This window comes from Falco peregrinus, chromosome 7 (assembly GCF_023634155.1).
Source record: "Falco peregrinus isolate bFalPer1 chromosome 7, bFalPer1.pri, whole genome shotgun sequence".
In the NCBI taxonomy this organism is placed as follows: Eukaryota; Metazoa; Chordata; class Aves; order Falconiformes; family Falconidae; genus Falco; species Falco peregrinus.
In genome coordinates, this window is record NC_073727.1 from 85,931,284 (window position 1) to 85,943,709 (window position 12,426).

Consider the following 12,426-nt stretch of genomic DNA (forward strand, 5'->3'; position numbering starts at 1 on the left):
GCATGGTTTTATGCAGTCTTGCTAATTTGAAGGACGTTTTAGTAATACCAAAACTCCATTGCCTGGAGAGCTACTTCATTGACTGTAATCCAGCACCCCCACTGGTTACCACTTACCTTCTTTCAGTGGACAGCTGTCTCTCAGCAGTCTTCAGCCTTAACTCTGGTATAACAGTCTTTGCAATATTTGTAAACTCTGCTTACAGGATTTTGTGTTTGTTCTTAATGTTGCCTTTACCATTTGCTATTTCAGAAGTTCCCAAGTATTTAGGGTGTCAGCTTGTTACACTGAGATGTTGTAATTTGGCATATTTGATCAACTCAGTCTTTGAGTAATGGTTAGTGTAACATCTGTTGGAGACAAAACAACTAGTTGAGACAAAGTGGTTTTCCTCGTATCGTTCTCTTAAGGTTTTGTTGCCTGTATTTTAGTTGTTGCTTCATATTTGTTTTATTTCAGTCTTGGTAGTCTCAATTATGACCTATTCAGTATCTTTGACATAACTGGGTATCTGCTCAATTTTAGGTCAGTGAAGTACTCTTCTTGAAGTACACTGTTGTTGACTCCTGAAGGTCAGTTTGCCTCTCTGCATCCCCTTTAGGAAGCACAACTAGGTGTCTGTTTCAGATCCTTTTGAATTCCTCTGTTCTCAAGTAGTACAAACTCAGGATGTAGTGTGAGAGACAAATTCATTTTCTCTGACCCCACAGCACAGCTGCTTTGTTCTGATTACAGTCAAGCAAATGCAGGCTTGTCTGAACTGGACTCTTCTTTTCCTCTTGGGAATATGCTGTTGCATGAGTTCCGTCTAAATATGAGCAGGTAGTACTCGCTGAGAGGTTAGGGAGGCCGTTCTGAGTGCCATGTCATTAAGTAATTGCCTTACTCCTGACTGCCTTGGGCACAGCTCAGTTTTCTGACAAATGTATGTCTGTAAGGATTCATGCACTAAGGAGCTCAGAAGAAGTGGAGGGTGGATAGCCAGTTGTTTGAAGCGCTGACAAGAACAGTATGTCTGCCACCGATTTCTTTGCTGATGAGTATTACTGCATCACTACAAGATGTTCATACAGTACTATGATATAAAATAGTGAAGTCTGTCTTGTAGTTCTTACAGTACAGTTCATGCATACAGTAGATACAGATTTTGTGTCCTTGTATAAAATCTTTTTGCACTGGAAATATTCTTGACCACTTGATTTGCCACCTGCTTGGGTGACAAACATTGACATTGCCCTGTCTCTGACCATGGATGTTGAGAAACCTGGCTTTAAGTTACCTAATTCTGTGCAACAGATGTCACCAAAAAAAATAAAATCTTCTCTTGGGAGCTGTTGTAATGCTGATACCCCACTTAAGTTGTTCCTGAAGAAAATTATCTCTCTCCCCCTGCAAGTGAAACATCAGCATTGTCATTTGGGACTGTGTTTGTTCCCACATTGTGCTTGTCTTTTGTATGGAGGACTAGTCTGGAAATGGGAATTTGGATTCCTACTGAGCTGAGGAGTGTATTTTTTTCTTATTCTTGACTGGTGACTCCAAAGAGAATTTATTTGCAGAAACTAAGTTGTAAGCAGGGTCTTTGGATGTCATTTGTGGGCCCCCTAGGTGGACATCTGGAGTTGATAGCACTACTCATGACTGCCATCTGAGAGAAACCTGAGTTTCCTGAATCTGTTTGGTATTGTGTCATGGATCAATCTACATTCATTTGAAGAATGCCCAGGCAACCTTCTGCTCCCTCAGAGCAGTTCAGTGCCAAAGTCAAGTCCTTCCCCCAGTTACACATCGTTTCTTACTTCTGTCCCTTGCCTATGTCTTTACCTGACAGGACCCACGACAATTACGTGAGTAGGCCTGCAACTTCTTGATTCAAATTCTGGTTCCTCAGCAGTATTATCTCTTAAAGTGTGCTTAAGAGCTATAAACTACTTGGGTTTTCTTCATGCGAATTTTCTTCTTTTTCACCTAAACCTGTCTCCTGTGCATTTAAAGAATGTCTATCAAATTTTCGTGTTTTGTCCACGATGCTATACAGACATTTTAGACTTGAAAGATCACCCAAAGTTACATGATCCCATCAGGTCATGAGGATAGCAAAGTACTAGTCTTCTAAAATAACACTTCATAGATCTGTTACTGAGTGCTTTGGTAACATTCTCTCTGTGGAGCACAGCTCAACCAGTTTCCACCTCAAATAGTGGGAGCAACTACCAAAAGTTCACTTCCAGATTTCTTTCTGCTTTGGTAAGGTATCCTAGATGTGTGAAAATAAATTATCCACATCATTTAAATTCAAGATGGCAGTATTAGCTGTGATCACTAAGTAGTCTGAAAGTAAATGGTTCACCTGCTTTAGCGCTTGTCAGCTGTTTTCATATTACTATCAGATGTTGCATTGCATTTGTGTGTTGACTGGACCTGCTACTGTTTGAGGTTTCAGCTGCGTGACTACTTTTTTCTTGAGATTGTGTATGATGAACAAGAAGCACTTACATTTAGAGAGAGGAATTTTCCATGTTTCCCTGCTTCATTAATTGATTAGGGAAAGAAACCTTAAGCTGATGTTAATTCTTCACATGACAGTAGGTCTTCTGTCTTACTGGCCTCCTTCTGAACTACCAGATAGCTTAATTTGAGATTGGGACTGATTTTAATCTTGAATTGAGGCTGATCTGCATTCATGGCAACCAAAATTTATGGTTTTTTGACATTGTGTGGCTAATCTGTATGGCCTTAATGCTTAGTGCACCAAAGACTGAAAATTGGAAGCATGCCCGATGTTTTGGGCTATGTGGTAGCCTATATATGATGTTAAAACACTCTACTGCACTTTCATCTTCAGTATTTGTCAGAGTGGCTTGTGCTCTTCAACGTGAATCTATCTTTCTGTTCTTATCATGTTCTTGCAGTGATGGTCAAATCCTTCAAAGCTGTCATTGGTATCCTCAGCTGGTACTGAGGGCGAGTGAAGGAAAATATCTGAGAGAATCCTACAAAAAGCCAGATGGCTGCTGCTTTTTTTATCTGATTCTGATTATCCTTAGAGATTTAAACCTGGGTGCCAAGAAGTAAGTTCTTGAAATTTTCCTAAGTTTGAATATAGTAGGCATACTTCTGAAGTATGTCCTACTGAAAAGAGCTTCAAGGAAACAACCATCGCTATTCAGAGATTATCAAGGTGGATAACAGGCAGGTTAGAACTTAAACAGCCAGCATGGAACAATTTTCAGTAATCAGAGCATCCACCACCAGAAATCAAATGATACCAGCAGCCTCACTTTAAAAAAAATAATAAAATAATAAAAATCCTGAGTGTATTCAAAACAGCCACCTGGAAGTTCTCTTACCCTTTCACCAAACAATATGCCATTATAGGAGCATCCAGGGTTGGTGCTGCATTCAATAGAATTGTGCTAAGGTGGTGTTTGTGTGAAGGATTCTGAGACCCAGCTCCAGATAAATATGGAAGTGTGCAGTACTGTTCAGAGTCACCCACAGTGTGAACATGCATGTGGACTAACGCTAAAGAGGTTACTGACTAGTAACTAAAGTTCTTTGAGATGGATAGCCCATATGTACGTTCACCTGCTTTCATCCTCCTTGGCCAGAATGAGGTTGAGAAGACATGGTCTATGGTAGGTTAATCTATACGTACCCAAGAATTGGTGTAGAGTAGTAGGATTGAGTGCTTTAAGGCAAAAATTCTCTGCTTTTATGTTCTACAGTTTCTGCAGTCAGCCAAAACAGGACATACGTGTGAACTGTCCACCATAGAGAACTTCCTACTACAGTACTGTGCTTGTGGCTTATTCGTGCTGCTCTTTTGTGCTATTAATCTATGGATTACATATTTTTTTTTAATCCACGTATGGTGTGTTACCTGCTATAAAAGTTCATAGTAGTTCTTGCGGGCTTGACACAGAATCACTTGGTAGTATGATGTGAGATGCTCGCTATAGGATTCAAAGGAATAACAGGGAAACTGTGTCTAAAAGGTTAGATTCCAGTATCTCCAAGTCTATTTGCTGGATTTAGTAGATCATAGTATCATCCGTCAGATGTCATCTGCTAGTCTTTTTTTTCCTCTCATGTTAGTTCTGTAATCTTATATGAATTCTGCACGTGCCTTGCACAAACATAAGTTTATGAATTTTAATGAATGGTGGAGCATTGCACAAAAATGACATAATTTTTCCAAGAACCATGCCATTGATAACTAGATCATTCTCATTAAATACTTCAGGTATTGTGCTTATAGAGGCTCTGACTTGCACTGAAAAAGCACTTGTGCCTCAAAGCGTATTTGTGAAGGTGTATTTGTTATGGTAAACTAAACATTTGTTTACAATAACTTTGGAAATAGACATTGCACTATAAATATATGTTTACAAAGTGTTACATAAAAACACCCCAAAATCTTGTCCTTAAGACTCTTCCTCATGATAGACTTGCTTCTGCCACCTCAGCACTGTTTTCTGTCTCAAAATGCAGTACATAGTTCAGTTATGAAATAAATATAATTAAAACTTGTGCTTTGAATTGGCTTTCAAATGTTAACTGTAATGATTATAATCACTTGGATTAGAATAAAGGCTTAAGAGCTAATATGTAGCTTTAACCCTGAGGTCTTCCTGTATCTTATTGAGAAGATAACGGAAAATGTTCTGATGCTTATGCAAGGTAGGCTGGCTGAAGCAGTAAACACTAGAGGAGGAGGATTACTGAGGACTAGCAGACAGAACACAGTCTCTGCAATATTAAATGCAGTAATTATAATAATAAATCAGAGCAAAACATCTTGGGTTACCAACATGGCTTAAAGTCCAAGGTCTTCCTGTATCTTGTTGCGGAAATAAGGTAAAATGTTCCAATGTTATTCCAGGCAAACTATCTGGGAATAAATGCTGTGGGTGAAAGGATTACAGGTACCTGGTAGAAGGAAGAGCAAGGCTAAAACTATTGAATTTAATTCATCGCTGGGTCATTTGTGGGTTGACAAAAGAGTATGAGTGTTTGAGTATGAAGCATTGGTAATGACATTAAAGGAACGTTTATTCTACTGTTTAAAAGGCAGATGTCCTCTAAGAAACACAAAAATGGTTATAGTCTACCAATTGTCTGTTACTGCGCTCTAGTTTTCCTTTATTTCTGCATGAACAAAAATCTGGTCATATACTCATCAACATGGAGAGAGGAAGAAAGAGCGCATATTCGACTGAATATTCTTACACATCAGTGAGCCATGGCTGATCATTTGTAATAATGCACAAGGATCCCAAATAACTAACCAACTAAGTTGGTTGAAATGGTAATTCAACCATGAATCTGAAAATGCATGAAAGATAATGATGGGGTCTAACAGGCCTGTTTTGTGCAAAAGGCAGTATTTTCTGTCTTAAAATTGTGTGCACTAAAATGATAAAGAAAACCGTTGACCTAATTTCTGTTGCAAGACGGGCTTTTAGTAATATCCTGTATAAGTAGCTAGAAGAAGGAGAAATCATGAGATAAAATGAAAGACAGGCATGAATCAAAAACCAACTAGGATGGAAGGAAGCAAAGAATAAAATGAGATGGTCTTTTTTTTTTCTTTTTTTTTTCTTTTTCCTTCTCTGAGTAAACCTGTTTGGTATACTAATACTGAAAATACTAGAGAGACAATTAATTTTGCATATGCTGAAATTACTGAATTATTTCATCAAGACCAAACAGGACTTTGGAAGTAAAAAAAATGAGGTGAATGGGCAACATAATTCAAGTGGAATTCAAGGCAAGTAAATGAAGAGGGATGTAATGAATATTTCTATGTGTTAGAAAGTGAGCACTGCAAATGTCCAGAAGGTTTCAAGAAAGGATGAAGAAAATACTCAAAGGATGGAAATATTTTTTTTTTTTTTTTTTTTTTAGGAAAGACCAAGATTTTACCCTAATGCTGAAAGACTATTATGTATCTTCCGGTTTTTGTGAATGAATGGAAAAAAAACCCAGTAGAAACCTGTTGGTTTTAAGAGATGAGAGAATGCAGTTAAGATGTGGATAACTGAAAACCAAAAAAGATTTTTCCACACAGCTTGTAACTAGCTTATGGAAACAGTTGTCACAGGGAGGGGTTGATGTGAAAAGGTTTAAATGAAGTCAATTGTCTCCGTGTCTATTTAGTTTTAATAATTGACTTTAAATATTTTGGAAGTAATACTAAACCTCATGCTTCAAAGCTGAAGCAATTCTGATCTTGAAGATCGGGATGAGACCTGAGATGTATATGTAACAGTAGGAACATTAACCTATGCTTCCCCTTTCTTATTGTAGAATTCTTATACTTTCCACTGAAGCACCTGGAGTTGGGTTGTTAGTGTAGACAGTTTTAACTCTGGTAGTAGTATACCTGCAAAATATAATTGAATAAAATACAGCCATTCCTGTGTCTTTTGAGTTTTAAACTATAAAACAGTCAAATTTATACAAGATAAGCCTCTTTTTCAGCCAAGTAAGTTTCCTACAAAAACTTATAAAGGAGTTTGACTGCGTTCTGTGAATGTGTAATACAAAATATTTAACACCAATAGAAAGGACTTCAGATACTTCTACACTTGTCACATTTATCCTTTCATAGCAAGGTCTTTAAAAAAAGGCAACTATTAGCAATAGCATAGCTAATAGTTGTATATATGTATAAAGAAGGTTGTGAGAGTAGTGGTTTTGTGTTGTTTGTCTTTCTATAGAATATAATCAAATGGTATCTAAATATTTTAAGAAGTGTATGTTTAAGTCTGTTTTGTATGCAGCTGTTTTCCCAAGAAAGTAGAATGAATTAAAACCTGCAAGTAGGTAAAAGGTCTGTAGCAGGGAATCCTTATAATAAACAAGTACAGTTCTCAAAGATGCTTTTTCTCATCTTTGTTTCATACCTTTTGTAGCTTTTGTGATTTGTATAAATTTTAGAGGTTAACCATGAATGAGTAAATGACATGTGTTAACTCTTATGACCTGCTGTCAAATGTGTATGTAATAATTTGGCTTGTTTTTCTTTGAAGTGAATGAATTTTTAGTGTTTGAAGGTCCCGTCCTGCTGGATATGCGAATTAAGCACCTAATGAAAACAAAGCAATTAATGCAGGCTACTGCCCTGGCAAAACTGTGCTCTGACCATCCAGAAATCAGTGCAAAAGGCAATTTCAAGCAAACGTACTTGGTCTGTCTTTGTTCAGGATCACCAAATGAAAAGCTAATGGAAGAAGTAAGTAAAAAACCGGAGAACTTTCTTAGACTTATTTCTTTAATGATAATAAAGTCACCAATTGTAGGCTATTTTTCTGTAGAAGAGGTTTTTCTTGTAAAATATGATGTAAAATATTTTTGATATTTTGTTTTTTCTTTTCATTTAAGTCACTTTTAAATGGACTAGTAATGACTTGATTAAAACACTTGTGGAAGCGTAATACTAGGTTGCTAGCAGGAATTTCTGGCTTTGCCACAACTTCATGGGGTTTTTTGTTCGAAGTATTTTAGAACTCTGCCTCAGACCTTGTTAGTAAGGTGAGGATAGTGGTTTTCCCACTCCTACTATTTTAACTGTAGCTTTTTGTGTAGTACCCCATACATAAATGGGGCCCTTTAGATGTTAACGTTTATTCTCTGAACCGAAAGTAGCATTTTTTGACCCAAATGCCCTGGTAAAAGTGAAGGTGAAATCAGATACTTGATCTGGCTTGAAATACAAAATCCTTCTTATTTAAATGCAGAAGTCAAAGAAGAGATAACAGCTTTGCTCTTCTGCATTCTTTAGGTGATGTCTTAATTTCTCACCCCATCCCGTCTGACCTTTTTTCATTGTTAAAGGAAAACTAACTGCAATTGTCAGTTTTCTTGATTGTCTGCATCTCTCTGCTCTCTTTTTGTCTCTGTCATCTTTTTATTTTAATAAGTATTAAGCATCTTAAAATTGATCTTAAAGGGATGAAAACTATGCAGTGATTAGAGTTGGAAGTCTCCTACCCTAGATAGAGGCTAAGTTCTAAGATGACAGCTTCTCACTGGGCACATTCTGCTGATGCTCAGTAGGATGGGATTGGTCTTACCCTGCCAGCCCTGGCTGCTGTAGGCCATGCCAGAACAGGCTCAGGAGGAGCTGTGACAAGGCTGTGCCAATCTCATGTTTGTTTGCTGAAGACTCAATGGAATTTGGAATTAGTGACCCTGCAAACGTGCTGCCTTCATTATTCAGCCCCACCATGCTCCCAAAGCAGAATGGTCAGTGGGTGAGCCGTGAATCCCATGGACAAAAGGAACGGGGTAGCCTTGTTTCTTAGGATGCCATAACATACAGATAAGTTCAGACTGGGTTATCACAGAGAACCTAATTCAGAACTTTCCAAACCTTGGATTGCTTAGCTTTGGAGCTTCAGCTAATATTACCAACCATTCTGGAAAGTTTGTGTATTACCAGGAGAAGACAGATATGCTATAAACATGTCAAGGTGAACTTCTGAACTGAGAAGGATAGTAATTTTGTAGTGTGAGGAAATAAGAAAATGGGGGAAAAAAAGGTAAACCATAAAGAAGTATAGCTCACTCTGTGAAGGTGTGGGAATTTTGATACCCATTCAGAACAGGCAGAAAAGTAGCATTTGAACTCATTTTCAGCTTGGATTAGTCTAATGGTTTGGTTCAGTTATGTGAAGAATTCAAATCTGCAGTGTGTGAAATGATAGACTGACAGATGTGATGGCTGGACCTGTACAGACCTTTGCTCAGGCTGGGTCCCTTAGGAACTCTGAGGGGCTGGAAAAGCATTTCAGAAAAAAAATCCCTTTATTGTAAGTTCAGTTTCCCATCTTCTTCCCTGTGGTTTGAACTGATGGATCCTGTCTGAGATGAGGTGCTCAGCAAAGCAGACCTTCAGTCTAGATTGGTACAACAGTTATTTTAATGCATCTTCTCTAAGGTCTTGAGAAATGCAGTTTTCTTTAGAAGATGACTTTGAGGTTACTAAACCTTAAATGGTGTTCAATGAAGGGTCATTAGTATATTTACAAAATGTCAGTTCGGGTGAAAAAAGAGTTCCTTTACCCTTCAGAATTGTAGCTTGATTGCTGGACCGACACCTGGATACCATGGTGATCACCCCAAGCTGTGCTGCCACTTTATCCAAAGTGCTGAACTAGCTGGTGTTTGGCCTTTCTGTTTCTTGCTTTGGGTGGTGATGTGATTTCTCAAGAGAGACTTCTGACAGTGCCGTTGCAGTGGTCAAGTTATTCTTCAACTGCTTGTGTCAAAGAATAAATACCAGCAAGTCCTGCCAGATGTGCTGATTGATGTAATCAAACCAGTCTACTGGAAATCGAATTAGATCGTAGTTGTTGTAACAGCTGTGCTGATTCAGGACTGATAGTCTAGTAGTACTGGGTGACTGTTTTTTCCTTTGTTTTGCTACAAAAATACGGTGCTTCCATCATTGCTTGAACAAATAAGTTGCATTGCAGGGACTGTAATGCTCTTCTAGAGGAGCATTCAGCTTTCCTCTTTTTATCTTTGATTTTTTTTTAAAAAATACTGGGATGTTCATGGTAAACTTTGGATTCATTAATAGCCCAGCCTATTGCATTAAAGCAGTAGTAATATCAGTGACTAGTTCTAATCTATGTTAGAATTTCAGGTAATAATCTTTTTGTGTTATGCTGCAGTTTGAAGTTATAAATCTGCTTGTTATAATTATCATATGTATGTAATGTATTTTAATAATTAATGTTGTACCTAAAAAAATTTAGGAAGTGTAGATACAAAAGAAAAAGTTTGTTCACTTTAATAGAACAATTCTTCTGGTGGCATAATCAGTCTATCTTTTTACAAATCATCAAATGACTGTGTGTCTGAAAACAAAACCACTTTCTTAGTCTTGTGTTCTTTCCTACCTTCTAGATCGCGGAAGTAGATTGTAAAGATGCTCTAGAAATGATCTGTAACCTAGAATCTGATGGAGATGAAAAAAGTGCTCTAATTTTATGTGCAGCATTTCTATCTCGCCAGCTGCAGCAAGGAGAGATGTACTGTGCCTGGTGAGTCTGAATATTGCTTTATGCCTAGTGGAACAAAAACTGGTTTTGTACGTAAGCCATAAGTTAACTTACTTCAGGTGATAAAATTCAGGAGCTAAACAAGAAGGAGGTGTGGCTCTCAAAGCTAAAACAAAAAGAATATTTGACAGGATTAGCTTCCATTATGGGAATTTGAAGGCTGCAGGTATGATGAGGCATTTACAAATACCAGTAGCTGGTTAATGATTTTTCTTGACAATAATCTTAGGCTGTAGAAATAACTAATTTAATATCTGCAGGCAGCTAGTCAGCATTATGTCAACATTTAATGCATAAATGCAGTTCCCATCTGTCCTTACATCATAACACAGTATTTCTTTCTCTAACAAACTTCTAGAAAAGGAGGTCTATGCTACTATAACCAAAATAATAAGTTAGATGAAGATACTTATTTTTTAAGGCTTGCTCTCATTAATGTGAGAACAAATAACTGGTCTTTGGCAGCTGTTCGAGCTGTTAGGGTCTGAATTTCCAACTGCTGAGTTTGGTTGTACTCCAAACCTGTACAATTCGCTTTCTTTGTGCATGTCATTTTTATGTGCAACAGCATGGGAACATCTGCTAATGCAGGATTTTGCTTTAACAGATTCTGCTAAAGTTTTGGGGGTTACACCATTCCACAAGGTACTAAATACCCCTGGCTGTTTGCACCTAAGGAGGAATGAACTAGTGACTTAACGTAGATGCAGTAATACTGTTTGGCTTTGGTTCTAATTTCTCACTAAATCACAGATTCAGCTCTTAGAGCAGCTCAAGAAAAATGTATCTACAACAGAGAAAAGCCATCCTCCTATAGCTCTTAGTAATTACTAAGGATTCAGAGGTGTAAAAATTCTGTTCTGTGAAGAGTAAACTACTTTGCAAGACTTTTTTCAAGACACATCATAAGTCTGTAAATTATGTAGCATAAACTGTGATAATACTGGTTGTATTCTGATCTGTCCTTCTAGAATTGAGTCATGGTAATAATTCTGAAAATCAGATACTAATACTGTGGGTAAATTAATAAAAGCTTTTCCCTGTAAGATAAGGTGTGAATAAATTCAGATTTTTTTTTCCTTTCCCAAAGAAAAAATAGAAACTGTTTTCAACCTTGCATTTCTTGTGATCAGATTAGTGGTTGTGTTGCTGGCCCTGAAATATTGTTCTCTTGTTCTAGGGAACTGACTCTTTTCTGGAGTAAACTGCAGCAAAGGGTAGAGCCTTCTATTCAAGTGTATCTAGAGAGATGTCGCCAACTTTCTGTGTTAACTAAGACTGTTTATCACATTTTCTTCCTGATTAAAGTAATTAATTCAGAGGTAAGGATACTCCTGAAAGAATATTTTTGGCACTTTTAATGCAACTGTAATCAGGAAAATTTATGAAAGCTGCTTAGACATTCTGTCTCTTTCTGTAGCATCAGTTTTGGGGCAGTCCTAATTGGTTTTAGGAAAGGATGTAGCAACCTCCTTTTGCAGGTAAACTATCAGTTGGTCCCTTTTGAATCATTAAAATTTCTTTGGTCCTTTGGAGAAAAATAAAAGGGAATAAACAGAAGAGCTGGACGCCACAACTGAGATCAAGGAGAACTGAAGGTTGGGGTTATAGCCTCTGCTATTGTCCATGTCCTCTAAATGTATTTTCTGTTAGCAGGTCCTAACAGACCTTTTCAGTATTTTCCATATTTCAGCTGTTACAGAAAATAGTGAGGAAAAGCTTATGAGGAGAGGAAATGGAGGCTGTATATTAGTAGATAAGAAAATTACAAAAGCTTAAAACCCAGTCAAACAAAAAAAACCCTTTTGAATTGCCACTTAAGAATGCAGTCTGTTTTGATAAATGAAGTACTTGCATTTTGTGGACTTAGATCCAATGTTGTATTAAAAACTCTGTTCATCTATCTCAGCTAACCTTGTCATCTAATTTTCCTAGTTTCCTCTCAGTAGTTAGTAGTAGTAGTTGCACTATTTAATGCTTATAGCTAAACTGAGCTCTTCCAAAATCTTTTAGTTGGGAGATTTTCTGTAATTTGGTATATTCTAAGAATAAAAATTCCTTTTTAACTGTTGCAGTGTTCTGGTATGGCTAATCATGGACTTCTAATCTTAAAGATTATTTTTTTCCAAAGATCTGAACTAAATTGGCATTAGAGAGGGGGAGGAAAATAACTTTCATAGAGTCTTGTGATCATAAGAGCTCTGTCCGTTCTATGCCATACTGATTTTTCTCTCATGAGCCGTGGATCATTTCACTGATGGCAGAAACTGGAGACCATGTGGGTAGTAGGCTTGTGTATTCATAAATTTGCTGGGCTTTATTCACATGTATGCCACAGTCTCTCTGTGCA

At 37.3% G+C, this 12,426-nt stretch overlaps 1 protein-coding gene across 2 annotated transcripts in view; it reads left to right on the forward strand.

Annotated features, from left to right (window-relative positions):
• The window catches only part of ZNF292 (zinc finger protein 292), a 55,570-nt gene that overhangs the window by 33,588 nt on the left and 9,556 nt on the right, over positions 1-12,426 (forward strand). Inside the window, exons 5-7 of one of the 2 annotated variants that reach the window (XM_055810033.1) lie at positions 7,038-7,240; positions 9,922-10,058; positions 11,257-11,398. In XM_055810033.1, the coding sequence (XP_055666008.1) occupies positions 7,038-7,240; positions 9,922-10,058; positions 11,257-11,398 (482 nt within the window). Of the gene's footprint in view, positions 1-7,037; positions 7,241-9,921; positions 10,059-11,256; positions 11,399-12,426 lie in introns of those variants that run through there. The other variant, XM_027785977.2, reaches the window with a different exon arrangement.